At 47.6% G+C, this 20445-nt stretch overlaps 1 protein-coding gene across 1 annotated transcript in view; it reads left to right on the top strand.

Annotated features, from left to right (window-relative positions):
- LOC142560507 (uncharacterized) overlaps positions 1-18965 on the top strand; it is a 174279-nt gene extending 155314 nt beyond the window's left edge. The window contains exon 3 of the mRNA XM_075672666.1: positions 7336-18965. Coding sequence (XP_075528781.1) covers positions 7336-7622 — 287 coding nt within the window. The 3' untranslated portion in view covers positions 7623-18965. The remainder of the gene's footprint in view (positions 1-7335) is intronic.
- Positions 18966-20445: the final 1480 nt, after the last annotated feature.

Here is a 20445-nt window from a genome sequence, read left to right as displayed (position 1 = left end):
CAGGAGGCATTGTATTCCGCAGCATGAAGGCAGCGACATAGGCACGTCTCCCGAACGTCATAATTACAGGAAGGACCACCACGCGAACAAAAAAATGAGAACTAAAGAAGAAATAAGTGAGCGACAAAACAAATTAGAAACTGGTTTTATCTGAGAGTAACGCTTTCGTGGTTACGCGTTTTGATTTTCACGATTTACGCGCGGGGCCACTTCTTTATTTTGCGGCTAACGTTAATGAAAGAAATTTCAGGGGAGAACAGTCGCAAGAATTTCATGGCCGTACTTCTTTCCCTTCATCGTTACATTCATTATTATCATCATTGTCTTCATTATATTAGTTGTAGTCAATCGAAACTATGTCCACTGCAAGGCGAAGGTCTCTCCCAGCGACTTACAGTTACCTCTGTCACCCTCAACCAGCTCCATGTTGTGCCTGAAACTTTCCTAATCTCGGTCACGCCACCTTCATTTTTGCCGTCCTCGATTTCGTTTCTCTTCGCTTAGCACCTATTCTGTCGCTCTAAAAGGCCACTGGTTATCGGATATCTACGCATGACACGCTTTTCCTTCTAAGTGTGAACTAGAATATTGAAGCGTGCTTCTTAATCTGGCTAGAACAAACAAAGACAATAAAAGTAAAATAATAGCAGAGAGGGAATACCTGTGGTCGGCTGCGAGGCCGGTCTGGTCACTGCGCTGACCACCGCCGCGGTCTGACGGCGCTCACCGCCCTTTCCTGAGACCCACCACTCGCCTGAGAACGCTCCCTTGGGGGGCGTTCGGGAGGAATTCGCAATTGCGTTTGAGCGCCCTGCGGGAGACACTCGTTAGCCGGCTGAACGACGCTCACGACACGCCGACCTGCGGCCAATGTCAACCGAAAAACACCGCGACGTGACTTCCTGTCCAAAGCGCTTCGCTCTCGTCTTGTATTTTTTTTCTTCCGTTTGTATTATCTCTTTTTGCGGTTTTAGCATCACTGCCAGCGAGCGGATGCCATTTATTCCCTTTGTATTTCATAGACTTTTTTGGCTATATTTCCGCAATGTCTTAAGCAAGGGCAATGCTGTTTGCACTTCACGTTTACTATTGGTGAGCGTTGGAATTTTTCTATCTATGTTTTCCTCTGCACGAACTGATCGGAAAAGTTGGCGGACAGTATACGCGGTCAGGAGAAACGAGATGGCGGCGTTGGGTCTGCGCAAGAGGGGAACACTGTTAATTCTGCCCACACTTTGGAACTATATTTATGCCTTTCGCCTAAAATACTTAGCTTAACGCGAAATGAAAGCGCTAGCCGGAATTCAAGGCAACAACGTTTGCGGAAACTGAAGCGACACCGCATCCATTTCAATACGGGTGCACATATTCGGTATAGTGACGGACCAAGTTCATGGCTGCACACGTTTTTTAACTCTTCAGAGGTAGGACATTTTAAAGTTTTGACTACTGATTTTGCGAGAAAAAGGGAGTTAGATGAAGTCTGATGACATCCTTTTTTCAGGATCAAGCTACGTGAATGTGGAAGCTCTGCTTGATGAGGGTGCTCTAATCTTCTTGAGCTAATTTTAAAATGATCAGTGCGAATAGTCGCTGAAACGACATATATCTCAATATATCTGCATGCGCTGATGTCAGTTCTGTTGCGACTGTTTGGCAGGAAGTCGATAGGTGACCCGACCCCAAATAATATCCTAGAAATCACATCCTAAAGAAAGAAAGAAAAAATATGACAAGACAAGGAAGGCGCCTCGTATCGTGGTACCATCGTTCGTATCTTTACTGCGCGGAATCAAAACGATGTAAACGCACAAAAAGTGTATGTTTCTTATAATCGTTGAGAAAGAGCAACTAATTAGAGGAAAGTAGTAGGCTCGCTCAAAAGTCTCAGAGGTTGTCGAACGTGATCAGAAAAGCGTCCACACAAGGGAATGCATGAGAGCTTTTAAAACGTGCTTCACTGCACTATGGGTGTTTGTGTGACGAAACCAAACAAAACATGGGCGGTGAAAGAGGGGCGATGCTGGTGAGGTGCGAGCAGGCACTTCTGCACTCTCTCGGCCCCATGGTTTCCACACTCGGAATTAAATACTAGAGCTTGATTACAGCAATGGTTCAGGTGTAGAAGAATGATATACGCCGAAAAAAATATTCACTTTTTTTGCTCATTAAAAAACCATCCTGTTTGTCCCACGCCTTTAAAGCGTACTTCACTGCACTATGGGTGTTTGTGTGACGAAACCAAAGAAAACAAGGGCGGTGAAAGAAGAGCGATGCTGGGGCGCTGCGAGCAGGCACCTCTGAACTCTGTCGGCCCCATCAGAAATATATTCTAGGGCTTGATAACAGCAACGGTTCACGTATAGAAGAATGATATACGCTTACGCCGAAAGAAATATTAAAGAAAACCCATGCTTTTAAAGCGTGCTTCACTGCAACATGGGTGTTTGTGTGACGAAACCAAACAAACCATGGGTGGCGAAAGAAGAGCGATGCTGGCGCACGGCGAGAAGACATCTCTGAACTCCTGTGGTTTGCACACTCAGAAATATACTCTAGAACTTGATTACAGCAACGATTCACCTGTGGAACAGTGATATAAGCTGGAAAAATATAAGAAATATTTGTCTTTTGCTCATCTGAAGACCGTCTCGTCGCGCCATTGAAGGCTCGGCAAGCGCGGACGACGCATCAAACACGTATTTTTTTTCTAGCGCACTGTCGTGGGATGGTTTTTCTTGCATGTAAAGGAGGGTCGGATGTGCGTCTACAGAGTATATGCATATCGTTCTGTAGGTTGCCTAAGAAATTGGGTCTTGTACGTGTTTTGATGCTCACCTCCTCCACATCTGCTTCAGCCTCTATTTTCTTCTTTCATACAGGGGGTGGAGAAGGAGGGGGGGTATAGGTGATTGGGGTTTGAGGACGCAGAGCCTTGCAGTCGACAGCGCATTACATTTTCTCGAGATATATCTCGGAACGCAGGCACATCAGCAAGTTGAACAGGCGTACGCTCGTCTTTTCACGTGGCGTGTAAGATGCCGGCCACCGCACAACAACAGCCTTCAGAAAGATGAACTGCGAAGACAGTGGATGCACAATGCACCACAGAGTGTCGAGAGGGGCAACCACAGAGTCGTCCGCAAGGATGATCCGGGATTTACCGCTGGACGCCCACACTTGGCCTTATATGCATATATGTCTATATGGGTATAGGGAAAAAGAGATGAAAAGAAAAACGAAGTTGGTTGAATGAATGCTTTGGCAAGGTATTCTTTTCCTTAGAGTTTTCCAACCTCAGAGCCGAGCCCAATAGCTGTGGTAGGCGTTTTTATACGCGAGCCCTTGTGAGCATGCTTTGTTCCTTTTGCTTTATTTTTTGTGGTATTTTAAACATTTTCCCTCGCGGTTCCGGTCTTCGGAGTTGGTCAGGGTGTGAAGGTGCAGATTACATCCTCACCGCACATTGTGGGATAGGCTAGGCGAGCCGAGGCAGCATGGCAGAAAATTCGCGTCTGCGGGGTCGAAAACATCTTTCTTTTTTTTTTTTTTGTGGTCACCGCTGTAAATTGGAAAGAGCTCAGGATGGTATGGCTTTATGCATACATTTTGGTCGTCTCGAGAGTTTCAGTGCTTTTTCTTCAATACTCTTTTTTTCTCAACCGCGCAAATCTTTTCTTATTCTGTGAATTCGTTGCCACGGCTATAGCGTACTAAACGAAGAGCTGGCAAAAAGGACATGCACTCGGAATTGTTATTCATTTTGCTCTCGCAGGAATGTGACGAAGATTTGTAAGCTGCGTCACCTTTGCGGGCGCCTTCATAACACGTTTACAGCGGAAGGGGGTAGCAAAGCCATTTCCAATAGCAAATAATATGAGTCTCTTTTTTTTCGCCCATAGTTCTATATATACGGGTTGTCCCAACTATCATGTTGGCAATCTATAAAAATAGTGAGATCAAAAATTTTACGTGTGCAAACTATGTACATGATGTTCAAGGTCGAGCTCAACATCCTCGAGTAGGTTTTGTTGGTGAAATTCTGTGATTTAATTATAATTATTAATCTAACCGCTGGATTACAGTTCTAATTGACAGGGTGCCAAGAAGTTGTTGACATAAGAACCATCGAGTTGGAATGTTTTCAGCACTGCGCTGTATGAGTGCTTATTTTTTTTTTTCTGGCGGAAAAAAAAAAGCAATGCTTCCAAATTGGGCACTATACCACGCGAATACGCACGGACCCACACCAGAAAACAGCGCCCGCAATCTGGCCTGCACGACTTGTTCATTTATTGGAGCCGCAAAGACCCCTGATTTACGGTCGGCGGAATTGATATCTCTCAACGCAGGTCTTTTATACAGAACGCAGTATGAAGTGGTCCAAACGCAAAGCGATTCGCGCATAATTTGCGTCTTAAGCAATTCGGGTTGAATTCGGGAAGTGTGAATACTGGTGGAGGTATCCAAAACTGGATAGATATCCTAGCACGACATAGATTGACAAATGGGGTAAAGAGCAATCAAGAAATTTCCATTTCATCGCGGGAACGCGCCACGGGAACGCGCCACACGTCACGTGACCATTTTTCTCTCGAACGAGACAGACATGTACGTGGCCCTCGTGAGGGAAATGAAATGGCGGGTGAGACGCGCCTTCTTTTGCGGACAGGTGCGACGTATCCCACGACATACACGGTCCCCGCGGAGCGATCACAAAGGAACCGTTTCGACAGCCAGTGACGCCTACTAAAGGGATGCTCCCGTTCTTTCGTCTCTTCTTTTTTTTTTTCTGTACCTGATTTGAACGTTGTATGATAGACGGCTGACGAGAGCGCTTTTTTTTTTTCTGTGAACACGTGAAGGCGTCAGTCACGCGAGATTTGAAGACCAGGTGCGATTTTTTTTTTTTACATTTTGTCCGCGATGTAAGTAGCTTCGTTTGTCCTCTAGGAGCTCCACTCTTGTATTTTAAAGCACGACATCGTCTGCGCGTGCTGAGAGAGGAAAGCTAAACTTCTATGGAGACCACTGTGAAAGGCGAGAAAGCAGGAATATGCTAAATCGACGGTGCGATATGTTCTGTTTTCAGAAGAGAAACATAGTGCAATATTAGACCACGCATGCTGTCTGTAGAGTGAGGCTATTTGTGAATATTTGGCTATTTGTGTGAGTTGCTGTCTTGTGAAAATCCTGACCAATTCAATTTCATTCGACAATCCGTTGCAACATCTTTATTCAATACATTAAAAGGTACAATGAACTTACAAAATTAAAATCTTGCGCTCGAGCATCTATTCAGTAAGCAGTGTCTTGTGGACACTGATTTCTAAGAAAATGTAAGGTAGGGGCCGTGTTTTCATTACCGCGTGCTGATCAGTAACTTGATTTAATAAATAAATGGATGATTGAAATTAGTATTCATTGAAGAAGGCAACGCCTGACAAACAAGTTTCACTGGTCTGTTCAGAATAAGCAGAGTGACGACTGCTGCGTTTCGAAAAATAACTGCCGCGTCATTTACCTCATTTTTAGTCTTCGCTGCCTCTTCAGCTCGCGCCAACACTTCAGGCCAGCCTTAACCTAACCTAATGACCTCTGGCCTAAATCGATAACTAATAAAAAAAAAACAATAAGCGTTTCAAAGTACCGTATACACGATCAAATTCTAACCGGCAAGACTTTTGTTTTTGTTTTCTTTCGTCGTAGAAATCAGTGGCTTTGACACATTTCTCACCGGTGCAGACTTACGATCAGCGGAAATTTTGCATTCAGGGTATTATCAAAGCAAGTTTTAACTGGAGCTTACGCTAACGCTTTGCTTTTGGAATGTGTTCGCCTGACTGATATAGTTATGGTACAATGTAATCAGGTTTCTTGACCTGAATTGAAACAAATAATTAGTAGCAAGGTTGCCCAGAAATGGTCCGCCATGCCTTCTATGTAATTATTTAGGTGATGCCTTTATCGGTACGCTTAGCATCAATTTTCCGCAAGCATAACTATGGCTTTGTTTAGCCTCTTGAAAGGCGCAGCATTTATGACATCGTAATTATGAAAATCTTGGTAGAATGGCATGTTATAAATTTTGCGCAGAAAATGCTGTCTTTTTTGCTCTTTTACACTATTTCTTCGCATGCTTGCACTGCCCCTTGATGTTATGCTAGTCGTTATACTAGATGTTATACTAGTCGTAGCCGCTGAATCGTGACGCCTGTCATGTGTGTGCTAGCATAATCATACAGCACGAAACAGCGTTGGCTGTGCATGTGTTCTTTCTGTGTCCCTAGGTACTGAAAGTTCCTTACGTTTACCCATACACGCATACATCGTTACACCATTCCACACAGACATATTCACGTGCTAAATCGAACAGCGATCGAATGCCTAAGACTGCAATGGAATTCAATTGGAAGTATGTTCTCGTATAAGTGTTCCGTGGTAGAGCAGCACAGCTTGCCGCTGCAGTCTGCTTTCTGTCCCATCAAACTAGCTGACCACCTTGCCGATAGCTGCGTGAATCGTGACTGCAATGTCCGCAGTGTCTGGGTGGCGCTGTAGCTTTACACTCTTCTATAGCTTCGCGCGTGAACAGAGCGAAAAGAAAGCGATGGGCAGAGAAGTGAGATCAAGAAAGCTGGAAAGTTTCAGTTCCGCAGCTTTTTATGCATTAGTTTTTGAGCTGTTTCTTTTTTATGTTATAATTCTGTCCATACCGTTCTTATTCCGCTGCTTGCAGCGAAGCAGAGCCTATAGCTCCTGCTGCTTTCGCTTCTACACTCAAGCCGTGTTAGAGGCTGCTTCATAATTACCTGTCACCGTACTGGAAGCTACATGGCGTAGTGTGGCGCACGGGACAGCGTGTAATACCGGATCTGGAGCTTCTATTCGATACATGGTGGAAGACACTCTGTCGCAGACGCACGCGTAACGTTAGGACACCTGCACTCGCATGATCCGGCTCCTTATTGGCTGATGCCAGCTGTAGCTTCCACTACAGCGCCGCGTTATGTTTAAACAGCCCTATCGAGAGAAAAAAAAAAGAGAAACACAAGCCCCATATCGACTAATCTCATGTGAACATATAACCATGTAAGATTCTCGTATAGAGAGACTCGTATGTTCCCATATCTCATACAAACCCCATAAGATGTATGAGATCATGCGCGTTTTTCTGCGGAACTACCATATGTTCACATGGGGTTGTTCGACATGGGGCATACGGTTTTTTTTCTTTTTTTCGATTGGGAGAGCATTCATATCGCGTAGCTTTTGACGTGCGCGTTTTCCTTTGAGCGCATCCTCATTGTGTGCCCCATCTCTCTGTTCTCGCAGCCTGCAAGCGGAAAGAGGATGCGCCTGGTGGAGCGGGTGCGGCCGGACCGGCGGCCAAGAGTCAGCCCAAGAAGCCGCGTCTCGTCTTTACCGACCTGCAGCGACGCACCCTGCAGGCCATTTTTAAGGAGACCAAGCGGCCCTCCAAGGAGATGCAGATCACCATCTCGCAGCAGCTGGGACTCGAGCTCAGCACCGTGGGCAACTTCTTCATGAATGCGCGCCGCCGCTCGCAGGACAAGTGGCAGGACGAAGCGGACAAGAGCGCCAAGGGAACCTCCACGTAGCGCCCCGCCCCAAACACAGCAACCCCGCTGTACACCGCTGCCCGCCCTCCCGCCCGCCTCTTCGTTCGACGTGGCAGCTTAGGCATCATTGGAACAGACCCTCAGTACCAACCCCGAACAGCCTCTTCGACACTGCACACCGCGGCGATGACTACTTGCCACTACGGACAAGGCAGGCAGGAAGATGACCTGCGCAGCAATATGTATCTGTGCACACTGACGTTACCTTCCCGCGCTCTGGACAACTAAGCGGCGTGGCGTGCGCTCCTCGGTAGCGCTGTAGGCGTCCCCAGATCCCGCCGCCTTCCAGGACTGCGTTCCTCCCTCGAGACGCTCTCGCGGTCCAGGGGAGCAGAGGACACGAAACGAACAAGTGCCCGTCCCCGCCGCTTCGGCGTGGCATGCAGCGCCACCTTGCGTGACTAAGCGGCCCCGTGTCGAGAGCCTTCTTAATTGCTGTCGTTGTTGGCCACTACGTGGCGGGCCCTTGAAAGCTCGCGTTCTTGCGGTAACCATCAGCGCTGGGAGGGAGTTAAACACGCTGCGCAAACAGAGCAGTGCCCTTTGACTGTGGGTGGTCAGCGGCGCCATCTGTATGTCGGCTTTCGCACCACTGTCTGCTGCGACCCGCTGCGACTCCGTGCGCCGGCGCAACGTGTTCTGCCCGAAACCACTGAGCGCTGACTCCGTGAGGTTCACGGTCCGCGCCAGTGGCAGTAAGCTTCGTCGCACGTGCTGCAGGCTGTAGCTGATGGTATGGGCGCCGAAGTCTGTTCGAAGTGTCGGCGTTCTCAATGTTCAAAAGTCTGCGAGCCAGATTTAGTCACCTTTGCGGTGCATTGTCGCAATATGTGCTAGATTGAGCGTGGGAAGAGATGAGTGAGCCTACAACGCATAATCACGCCGAGCCTGACTGAAATAGCTGCTCTCCGAATGGTTCGTAGCAAAGAAAGTTCTGCGTTCTTGAGGTAAATTACTAGTGCTTAAAATAAGCCCTCAAAATTTGACATATCCAGTGAAAACACGTGTTTTTCCATGGGGTATACAGATCATAGCCCAATTTCCGTGCCCCGGGCACGAAAAAAAAAAAGACATTGTCGGACTTTTCTTTAGACACCGGTCGGGTCTTCAACTAGTTAAAGCTTTAAGTCAGCGTCGTCAACAAAATACCCCAATTGTTATGTGCACATGAGCTAGAGGTGTACTAGCACTGTGTTCTCAATACGAACTTTTAAGAAAAAGCATTTGTTTTACATGCAAGTCAGAAGACGGCGTACGAGGGGAAATTTCTTGTTTTTGGTTTTCCTAATTTCTCCAAGAATATCTAGCCGTGCACAATATTCTTGGGGTATCCAGAATCGAATATCTGAAATGAAACCTACGATGGCGTGTTTGTTTGTGGCTGAAACACTGATACGTGACGTGTATACTCCGCGGAGGAACTGTTTTCACTGGACTTATATTAAAAGCAAAGTCGTCGAGCTGGCCGCGCAGTGCCGTACTTTCTTGATCCCTGAACAGGCCTGTAACACAATCCACTAGAACTGATCCGAGCAGTAGCCTCAATGCAGTTGCCTTAGCCCAAACACTTTTTACGCTGCCGTACGAGTTTCGTTAAGATTCGCGGCCAAGACGCAAGGAACCTGAGCCGGCAAAGCTGCCACACCTGAAAGGACGCAAACGTTTTTGCGTCACCCGCACGTGCGGCGAAGCCCACTTTAGGCAAGCTACGCCCGATCCCTTCTGTGGCGTCAGGCTTAACCTCCCTGGTGACACCTGGCGGATGCCCGGTTCGACTCGTGCCTCAAAACGAGCACGCGGCAGTGCCCGTTGATCTTCGGTCATGACAGTTGCGAAACACTCCATAGGACGCATTTCAAATATGAAGAGCGTTAAGCATCTATGCCTTATGAATTCGCTAATGATTTCGCGACATTTCGCCGTCAGGGTTGCGATAGGTTTCACCGGAGTACACGAACGCCGTCAGTGTTCGTAAACGGTGGAGACCCTGTTAGGTTTAGCAAAAGACTAACGCTAAAGATATTTCAAGTGGAGTTCGCAACCTTCGTGATTGAACGAATCTGGGCTGCCCTCTCACCTTTTCCTCCTCAACCGACAAAATACGGAAGGAAAAGGCCCAGGCGGTGTATTTTTTCTTTCTTTTCGGTATCGCAAGTGTATCGTTTAGGTTCGATGACCTGTTGTTGATGTCTCCATAGGGGCCTCCGGTCAGTGGTTCACACTCTTAGCCCCTAGGTGGCACTCGCATTCATGATTCCGCGGGCCCTGTGCTGTGTATATGTGTGTGCTGGCATTGTGTGCGCATGTGTGTGCGTTGCGACGCGCCGTCGACTCAAGTGCAACTTGTTTTATTTGCTTGTGTGTCTGCCCGTGAACTTTCCATAGTTTCTGTTTTTATTTATCGGTTTTCTGTGATAGAAGTGTAAAAACGTGACGCACCATTCCAAACGTCGAAGGCGAACCAGCCGCGCCGGGCGAGACCCGGTGTAATATTTCGGGGCAGTTTTGCTCAGCAATGTGGTGGCACTCGGATGCATTGCGGCCAATAAGGCTTAGATAGCTTTTAAGCAGGAATGAACACCCCCCACAGTTCAAACACAGATTATCGTTATCTCTGCAGGAAGGCACACGTTGGCAGGCCGAAAATAACGTCGTCTTGCAGATTGCGGCGTTGCCAATGTGAAAATGAACTAACTTGTACGCCTAGTAACGCTTCGCGCCAGCCGACCAAACCTTGGCTCCGCATTACTCAGAGCTGGCACACTGCGTGTTGAACGACGTCAAAGGCATATTTACGTAATTGTCATGTTAAAATGTTTACGAGTTCCAGATTGCCTTACATTGAAGTACGAGTTCACAGGCGTGCCAGGCATTCTTAATTACAACTATGGCCAAACATTCGCGATTTTGAATCATTTGCGTTCTTTTTTTTTTCGTAGCAGCGTATTTCGCATGCAGAACTTCGATAGCCAGAAACGGCGTTTTCTCTTGTCAAGGTTCATTCAAAGCTGATTTTTCAAGTTCAGTCCAGTGAACACAAAATGTGGTGCCAAGGCGTGCCTTCATTCGAGTTTATAAAAATGGGGATTTAACTTCCAGATATAACGAAATGACACAAACGTTCGAGCGTATCGCTGGCCCTTTGGAAATAATCGTGTCTATGCCCCGGACTGTGCGGTTTGCCTTTTGACGGGACGCACTCTAGTCAAATCGGAAAAGAGTCATTCAAGCCTGCCGTGTAGTTAGGAAAGCGAGTTCTGCATTGATGTGCCGCAGCGTTGTTGCTATAGAAGGAAATTTTTAGAGGAGGGAGGGCGAGAAAAATAAGTTGGTATGCTCACCCGAGGTTTACGCTGGGCGTGTGATGGTACCCCTTGTTTTTATTGATTTTAATGTTTTTTACTGTGTTGCGTGCGTGTGTTCGTGACAGCGAAGAGTGACCGGCAAAACCGGGAAAAAGAAAGAGAGAGAGAGAGAGAGAAAACGTGAGGACACGTTTTGCGTTGCATATAGTATACAAATATATACATATACTGTGAATGCCGCGTGGCAAACCTGATGTGACGCTGCTTGTGTCCCCTTCCCCCAAAGTTCTCGTTGAGAAGAAAAAAAAAAGTTCAAAGCCGTATACAATGACAAAAGCAGTATCTGCTGTAAGGGCTCCGAATGCTCCCAGACGGGACGCGCGAAATCCAATGTAGCTTGTTTCCTCAACACGGTGAAAAGAGGATAGCACAGCTTACACACATTGGAAATACACTCGAGATAGAGAAATGCTCAACATTTCTGCGTAAGCTGCATAAGAGGCGGCCAGCGAAGTGAATATAGTCGTTGCTCCATACCTACAACGTTACGTGTTCTGAAACTAGTCGCGCGTAGGCTGCCAACTTGGTTGTACTTCAAGTTCGAGGACTTGGAAAAGCAGACTTGTCGCTCGCCTGTATGTCGTCGGGACCTGCTGTAAAGTGCGGTTTTTGCTAATTTTCTAGTCATTGAACTGTAGCAGGCAGAGTCAGGCCAGACGGCGCATGGAGACTCAGATGAAGCCAGATGAATACACAAACAAGCTAAGGGGCAGAAGCAAAAGAAGCACTGTAACGCCTTCTGTTTGGATTTGTGTCGCCGTTCGCTGGATTTAATTGTGCACTGAAGAAGTGAGTGCGGCATCAATACCAACAGAACTGTTCGAGAATAAATTCCGTTTTGAACCCCGCATTGTCGCCTGGCGTGACAGCACACAGAAAAGCCTACTCTCCGGCGCACTTCATTGCGACTGCCGGTTCCGATGGCCGCCCTTATCTGACTTAGATTAAGAAAATAATGTTTCAGAGATGGCCTCGTTTGCTACTGAGATTGTGGCAGGTGTGCTAACTAACGGATAGGGCAGACACGTGCCCTCGGTTCGAAATTAAGTCCCGTACGCGGACCAATCGTCTGTCATCATCGTACGCAGCAGAAGTTCATGCCATGTCTTTCAATGTTTATTTTCTAAGCATAAGTTTCAAATAAGCAGTCGGTGAGTGGCTGACAAGAAGATCATCTCGGAAACGCTTAATAACATTCTGGTTCAAAGAGAGAAACGAAATGAGAGATTCGGATCCGAAAGCAGCAAGGCCGGTGTTTTCGGGACTGACAGATCCACGTCGGCGCTGTACAACGGCAAGGGCACCGCCCCCAACGATCGCGAGTACGTTGTTGCTCCCACGAGACAAGCAAAAAAAAAAAAATGGCAGTATAGAAATTTCGAAGCAGAACAAAACGTGACCCAAAAATGTAAGCGAAGCGAGTAAGTGCCTACCTTCAGTGGGCAGAATCACGGAGGCGTCCTCGCTAGGCACGCGAACGCGAGAGAGAAAGGGCTCGCGTGCCGAGATTACAATTAGGAAAAGGAGCAGCGCTGCTCCACGCCTTCGGAAAACGAAACGCCGGAGACTTAATTACTCGTAAAAACCCCGGGCTCTTCAAAAAGGCCCTCGCCTTCTCGCTCCCCTTTTCCCAGCGTTTTTCCCCGTCCAGCAGCAAGAAACGAGCCTTCAAGCGCCCCCGAGAATCCCTGCAATCAGTACGGAGCCAATCAGAGACCCCCCGCCACCCTTACAGGGCTCTAACACAACTCCTCGGCTCCTTTCCCGTCTTTTCCCGATTCGCCTTGCGTTGCTCTTACGATGCTGCGGAGCTTGCGATACAACATTGGGGTGGGAGTGGGGAGGGGAGGGGTTACGACTGACGCGACGGCCCTGTCGGCCTTCGGAACTTTTGCTACTATGTATATACTCTGCTGACCGTGGACGGGCTGGGCGGTGGTGGTGCCGTTGTGGTAGCGCGCCGACGCGGAGGTCTTCAGCGCCGAGAGATCGCTCGCGAGGCGCGCTCGTAGGTGCGTAGAGTGCCGCAGCTCTCGGCGAGCTCATCTCGCCCGAATGTTCCCGAGCTCGAAAAGCATAAAGAGAGAAGCTGCCGGCCTCCGCGGTGTTGCTCGAGAACTCGACGACGCCGATCGGAGGCGTAGCGGCGTGCGCCCTGCGCTCCGACCGAGATTGCCCTCCATTAATTAGCTCTCATTACGCGGGTCACCGGCCACAGACGATGGGGAAAAGGCGCAGCGAGTCGGGCGTTTGGCCTTTTTCGTTCCGCAGACCCCGCGCAGCTCTCGCTGTATGTGTTTGCCCGCGCGTGTTTTCTTCCGCTAGGAGGACTCTCGGGAACTTGGGATGCGTGGCGGTTGTTTCGGCGAACGGGACAGTAGGAGAGGCGTCGTCGTCGTGCTTCTGTTTTTTTTTATTATTCCAGCGATGGCACTTCTAAGGTGCGCGTCTTCTCTACACGGGAGGAACTTGGTTGAACCGGGGTATGGCAGGAGGCCCTCATGTTCGTATTGCCGCCGTAGCCTACTTGGTCCGAAAGCGAGGGCCCTTGGAACATTTTTCGCCATAGGTTGACATATTTGTTGAAAAACCTCGTTTATTCGTCAGCGCAAATGAGGTTTTCCAAAGTTCAACGCGCTGTTCATTTTTCCTTGAATGAAGGTTTGTTTACTTCGGGAGTTTGAGACAACAGCGCAAAAATCCACAAAAACAAAAGGAATCTCGACCCATGCTCAACGCTGTTGCAGGTCTTGCAAGAGATAAACCTTATGGGCTATCGAGTGCCCATGTTCTGTATTCGCGCCAGGCCGAAACAGCAGTGACTGTCGTAGAAACTTTTCTAACGGCATGCTGCGAAGGATGTTAGATCGTAACAACGTGTTAATCTGAAGGCAGCGGTGCAAGTGCCGTGTACCGCGACATCAGGCTTCAGTCGGGAAACACGAGTTTGAGCGCTGCGCCCAAGACCTGTTGACTGCGCGCGACCTCGTCCCGTTCAGGAGCTTCGGAGTCCTTTGTACAGACCGGCCCACGCGGCCTTGAGCGCTACTCGCTTCCAAAGCAATACCGCGTCCTCACCTTTTGACTTCTGTAAGGCGGGAAGTTCCGCGAACACGTTGCACTGTTCCGAGCCGTCCCCGCGCTCGAGACGACGTACCCGTCTTCGGAGCGCCGACCTCGAAGGCGTCACCCTGCTTCACTAGCCCGGGTCCGCTTCACGTAAGCGTCTGGTAAGTACTTAAGAACACACAAAGTCCTCTGCGGGCTCCATGCAACTTTTGACGCGAGCTCTTGCGAGAGATTAGGATAACTCATGCTGGCAGTAACCGGCGGAGAAAAAACTAGCGGCTTCGAGACGTGCACGTTGGCATCCAGCTTTTCGTCGTTCTCCTGAAGAACATTTGTTTCCCGAGAGCTAATTGGTCTAGTAGTTCTCATGCATTTGGACATCGCACCTTCCGCGACCCGCTTACAAACTGTAGGGAGCACCCTTGTATTTTGGTTTTCTCCAAAATATGACTCGAAAAACGTGCTTTCAGTCCTCGACAAACTCGGAGCGCGTCTTCTTTTAATTCGAACAATTGTTACTAACTTCGCACGGTCCGAACGAATGTGCTCACAACGAGTTCTGTCAAACAGAGTAAATGTTCCAGATCTGGTTCGACGTCGACCCTTATCGCTTTTGACGGAATCTGTGCAGGTGTAAAGAACGCGACCTTGCTTGCTATACACATTGTCGCTAGTGCCCTGAGTAGCTCTTCGTCTTCGCCATAGAACATACTTTGGGAGCCCGTAGTCGGCGGTGTACGAAACGTAGACCTTATAGAAGAGGCAACTAACCGACAGTCCTTGCTTGCTGAGTAACGAACGACTTTGGTTGGCGTTCACCCAAATGATGACAACCCCATGCGTCGGTTGAACACAGCGGCTCGCCATTTAGGCCGCAAAACATTGCAATTGCAGCGCTAAGCTGTCAAGAAATAATGTGTCAATCACTTTGTCGGCTCGCATGGCCGAAATAGGATGGCGTGGTGGCCTTAGACGCCCCTCACTAGGTGAAAGTGTTCTAAACCGACGCACTGTCTTTTGCCCTTGAACCCTTGAAAACAATGCGTGTCATTGTGTCAGCAAGACGTTTTTGAATCGTAAGAGCGTAAGTTATTCAGCCGTAAACCTTACGGACGTTCAACACGTGTGCGCTGCCTTGTGAGATGGGTCGTATAGGTTACTTATGACCGTCGGCACTTGATTAAACTTTGATTAGTGCCGATGTCTCTTTATTTATTCGCGACATTTTTATACCGGTGATGCTCATAACCCTGTGAAGTGGTTGGGGTGGGAGTGAGAAATTAAGTAGACAAGGCGACAAGAGCAGTTGCTAATTGTTTTCAGATGCGATGCATTCTATTTTGGTGTGCGATGCCCTCGGCAAGTCGTCGCGACCGCATTGGAACGGCGACATGGTCTTCGCTACATTCCACAGCAAGCCCATGTAAGAAAACCGAAGGCAATGCTGAAGTTGTTGTAGTCATTTAGCAGTATCTATACCGTTTTACTATGTACCTCTATACTAAGTTATTTATAAGCACATTTCTTACTACGGGTGGTTCAACACACACATGCGCTTACTTGTTTAGCGCCCAACTTCTTGTCAACTCGCGCGCACGGTGGAATAGAGCTTGCGTTCGATAAAAACAATATTTTCGCTCCTAAATCCATAATTTGAAGTCATATCGTCATTCATTCGCAGCTTTAGCTTTTCAAAATCGTTTAGTGAAGATTATGAGCGGGAAAGGAACGACCACTCACCTGTCACTCAAATTCGCTTGCGCGCTTAGCCAAATGCCTAAACATTGCGCACTGAATCAATGCGCGTGGTTACTTCATTTAAGTGATCTCAAACTGTTTAAAGGTCACACAAAAAAGCGCGCATACACTCCGACGTGATAATAGGTTTTACTTGCTTGTTTTGTTGATTGAAGCTGATTTCACTTCAAGCATGTATGTATGCGCTAAGTTCATTCTTTTATATTGAACATTCAGGCGCCAACTTTTAGCTCTAGTCAACGACAAAAACATATTTATTTTTGCCGGTAAACATATTCCATGGCGATGTCTACTTATGAAGACTGATTTTGTACAGTAATGTTTAGGTTCGCACAACCACACGCCTTTTGTTACAACACCAGCTTAAAAGGTGTGTTTTAAAGCGTCTCAGTGTTTATTGTGCATTCATTCCTGTCTGTTGAACCTGAATGAGAATCTTGTCATTCCTTGTTTGTAATCGTTTTTCCTGTTTTGAATGAAGCGTTCACATGGGCGCCATCCTTTCTGTCCTGTTATGTCCAGTATGCAGTGTATCATTTGTATCTTCTGTAAACGGGTTATTTTATCCGGCAGATGAGACCTTTTCTTTACATGCGATGTGATTTGTTTTGGCTAACTCTCAACACTGTAGCACTGATGTCTGTCATGAATGTCACTTGTTACATTTTTCTCTGTGTGAATGCAGTTCAAAGGGAAAACTCATGTAAATTTTTTGTGTTATTTATGACACCATGCACGCTTGATGTTTATTGCGTTTTTTTTTCTCCTATGTCGTATTTTGAATTTGTTGGATACCTTTACTGCTGAAACTGTACATCAGTCACTATACGGAAAGTTTGCCGCGAAACAGCAACTTTAACGAGCTCGCTGTACTTAAACATTTTTTTACTGTGGCATTTAACCTTTCGAAACTACAAAGTTTGTTGGGAAGGACATTTTATCTCTCTTCCTGTTGTGACCCGGTACAAAATTAGTATCGATGTTTCAGATTTCACGGATTCGCGTTTATATAGATCCCTCAGCTGTCTGCTTTTGCAGATTGCCGTCGCATAAGTTTTGTGGTCACTGCTCGCGACTACCCTTCTGACATTGGTGCGTGTGTGAAGTGTTGAAAAATTGTACGTAAATTTGCGTGCCTGTAGTTTTCCCTCCGACGGTCTCGTACAAAGAATAACGACATGACTGCTCTCAGGCAATCATTTTTTTTCTTTGTTTACAGTGATATCTAGTCACACGGCCCCTCAGTCTTTCTGCTTACCAACCGCGTACGGCTCACGGATATCAATGCATAGGCGAATACTGTTAAACATCTCCGTGTGTATTTTATTTTTCGTCCTTTGTTGCAGAGATCGAAGCAACTTTAGCCCGTTTTGTTCATACGTCGCATGATTAAAAACTTGAACACAGCCCGTACGGATAGTTAGTTCATGAATGGAGGACCTGAAAGCTAATTGTCGAATGGAATGCGTGAAAGTCATAGGCATTTGGCAAAATCTCTGGTCTTGAACATCCGTGTTTATTATTATATTTTGTTTTTGTGCGAATAACCTTGAGAGCAGTATTCCCACCACCTCTTTAAGTCCTTGTCGACATATAAACGTTGTATGAACAACGATTTTGGGAAGGCAATGCTTACAGACCATTGTGATGACGGACATGCCAAACCCGCATTGCGAATGTACTTGCTTCCAAGCGTACATGCAGTGGTGCATCTTTGAGTGGTTCGGTGCCTCCGAGACGGGCGTGGTCGAAAGACTTGCTGGTGTAGGCAGGCAGTGCAAATAATACGCGAACAAGAGACGCCTGATGACGTCATTATTCCAGCGCACCTGCACTTTATCTTCAGTGATCCCTCCCTCGCCCTTTACTGACCCCCCCACATCACCTCCTTCCCCACCACCTCCACCTCTGCCCCCAAACACCACCTTTTTCGGCTCCTTGAGTTCCGCAAGTGTCCTCGAAACCTTCTGTAAATAGCAACTATACTGTCTCTCTCTCTCCCCCAGACTAGCAGCCGTGACCATAGCTGCCAGTCAAGTTATGCAAACCGCTTGCCGCGGACGATAGTCAAGCTGAGACGTTATTTTCTAACTAGAGCCAGCTGCCTAGCCACGAGGAAAAAAAAAAGCAACACGAGAGTGTGTGAGGGATGTGTCTCTCTGTCCTTTCCTTTCATTCCTGACCGCAGCGCACTAGGCTTGCTAGCATCCGCACGAATCTGCGGGATTCCCGTCGCTCTAGTTTGCTGGTGTGTGTGAGAGCATTGAGCATATTACTCTGTGGTCATTCAGACTGCTGGCAAGCAACGGGCTAGTAATAGACACTTAAGCTCTCGCTGAGCAAAATCAAGTTTATGATTTCGTAAGCGTTTGCGATATGGGTACGTATGGAAGACCGCGATGCTTGATATCTGGAACTGATAACGATTTCTGTTAAGCTGTTTCTGTCGAGCCTAGCTGTCGCTTCGCGCAGCACAGCGCGATCGAGAGACGATGACGCGCGGAATTAATGGCCATCAAATTTGGTCAGTTAATCGTTCAACCATTCACTTTGCTCTCACTCCTCTAGGGGTGCCGCTCGAAGTGAAGGATCACGTTGATGCAGCGTAGGGGCCGACGGAGCGCAATATGTGACGCATGTATACTCCGGTATGGTGTAGCGACCTCATCAGAGACCGCCTTACGATATCTGGCTCTGTTGTCTGCGACGCCAACGCGACCGTCAACGAAATTTCGCATGTGCAAATCACGGGAATCTCTGCACAATCGTGGGGGTGTAAACACTGTCTCGGTGTGCGCGCCTATTGTCCTCCGTGCGCCTGGCGTGGGTGTGCATGTGTGTGTCTTCGCGATTGTGCGAGAGCCCTTTAAGGAAGAAGAACTTTACGTGTGGGGACTGTCCGTATAGATGCCGCGATAAAATGTGTCGGCAGTCCCAATTACATGGTGTGTCCCGTTCACTGAAGGTGCACTCACACGATGCTTGCTCCCATTTTCCCTATCGCCTCTCCCGCTCTGATTGCTTCCTCTTCGTTACCCCTTTGTTCTGTTTCGGGATGTTTGATGCCCCCGTTCCCTCTTCGGTTCTTTGACACGTCGCCCTATTAAAGAATCGCCGTGTCTCACCCGTGCATCTCTGTGTGTGTTTCTGTAACGTCACTGCTACACTCTCGTCGAGGAAGCGTGACGCTTTGTGGGCGCTGTGGCGCTCTGGCACTGTCTTCTAGCGTGTTATGCGAAATTCCGTAAACAGGCCTTCTCGCACATCTAACCTGCGCTAACCAACATGGCCGCGCTCCCGCTAATAGCACTGTTAGAGCTGAGACGCACGCTATGAAAGCTTTGTTGCGGGAAACAGGAGGCGGCTGGAATGACGTCACTAGCCCGCATGTTGACATCTTAATTACGACTCTAACCCGAAGGTCCGGCATCTTGGTTAGGTCAAACAAAGTGTCTGGAGAAATGCACTTGCCGCTTTTGCATATCGTCTTGACAAAATTATCCAAACAGCAATTGGTGTTGCTTCCGATAAGTGTTGGATCGCATGTTCTCCCGGTTTCACATGCCCGAGGTGGAGGCTAGAAATAAGTCGAAATAAAGAATTTACTCTCCCGAGTGGTCGAAGCAACACTATTGAGGCAAAGACAGCTGAAAGAAGAGGATATCGGAAAGGTAGGACAGTATTGGCGCCACCGCTGTGAGTATACAAAGCCATTGGGCCAAGGCCGGTATGTGCAAAAAAAAGAAAGAAAAGAAAACACACACACACACATTTCCTACGATAAAACTGTTAATAAAAGAAAGTACCAGACAGTCACGATGTTGGAAATGTCATTATCTATGGAGTCTGGCCAATGGTAAACGGCTCTCACGAGCCGTTTACTTTGACGATTTGTCTCCACATCTTGCAAACATTTCCTTTCCCCTTTCTTTCACCTTTCGTGAATTTCTCACCTACCCTACACTCTTTCACATCTCGTGGGGGTGCAGGGGCAAACCACAACACTTAAAGACGCCTAGCACGCCATTTGAGTGGTGGGAGGTACATCTGACCAGCGATACCCTGGCGGGACAAGAAGCTCTCGTCCAGCAAGTACGTCGAGCAGCCATGACCAATGGAGTCCTGGAATGAGGACACCACCCACTCGACCTCAAGGGCAACGACCTCGATGGTCCAAATAAATGTTCTCTCTCTCTGTCTCTCTCACCTACCTCGGCACCTTCGTTATCTTCGGCATCAGCTACCAGGAGCAACGAATGAATGGAAAATGATACAGTCAAAAGAAAAGAATCTCTAAAATATTGCCTCCATCTTCCTACCATCATATGTCCTCATTGTATCGATGGATAGCAGTAAACGACTAGTGTAAAAAAGGTAATCGCATTCCACTTACACCAAAAAGATACTGCAGTTTGAGCAACATTTTTTTAGAAGGCAAGGTCTTCTTTGCTGAGTTGAGATCGGTTTGGTGTTCGTGGGATCTGGGTATCTGGCTACTTTCATCTCGTAAATTAGAAGATTTCGGCCGATACCGGAGATTGTCCAAGCTAAAAATATGGGCCGATCCCGAAAGCATGGTTGCTTAGAAAATAAACGAAATAAAGGTTAAT

The sequence above is a fragment of the Dermacentor variabilis genome, chromosome 10 (genome assembly GCF_050947875.1).
Source record: "Dermacentor variabilis isolate Ectoservices chromosome 10, ASM5094787v1, whole genome shotgun sequence".
NCBI classification, from domain to species: Eukaryota; Metazoa; Arthropoda; class Arachnida; order Ixodida; family Ixodidae; genus Dermacentor; species Dermacentor variabilis.
The sequence above is the reverse complement of the archived record's forward strand: the minus strand, read 5'-3'. Positions and strand labels throughout refer to the sequence as shown.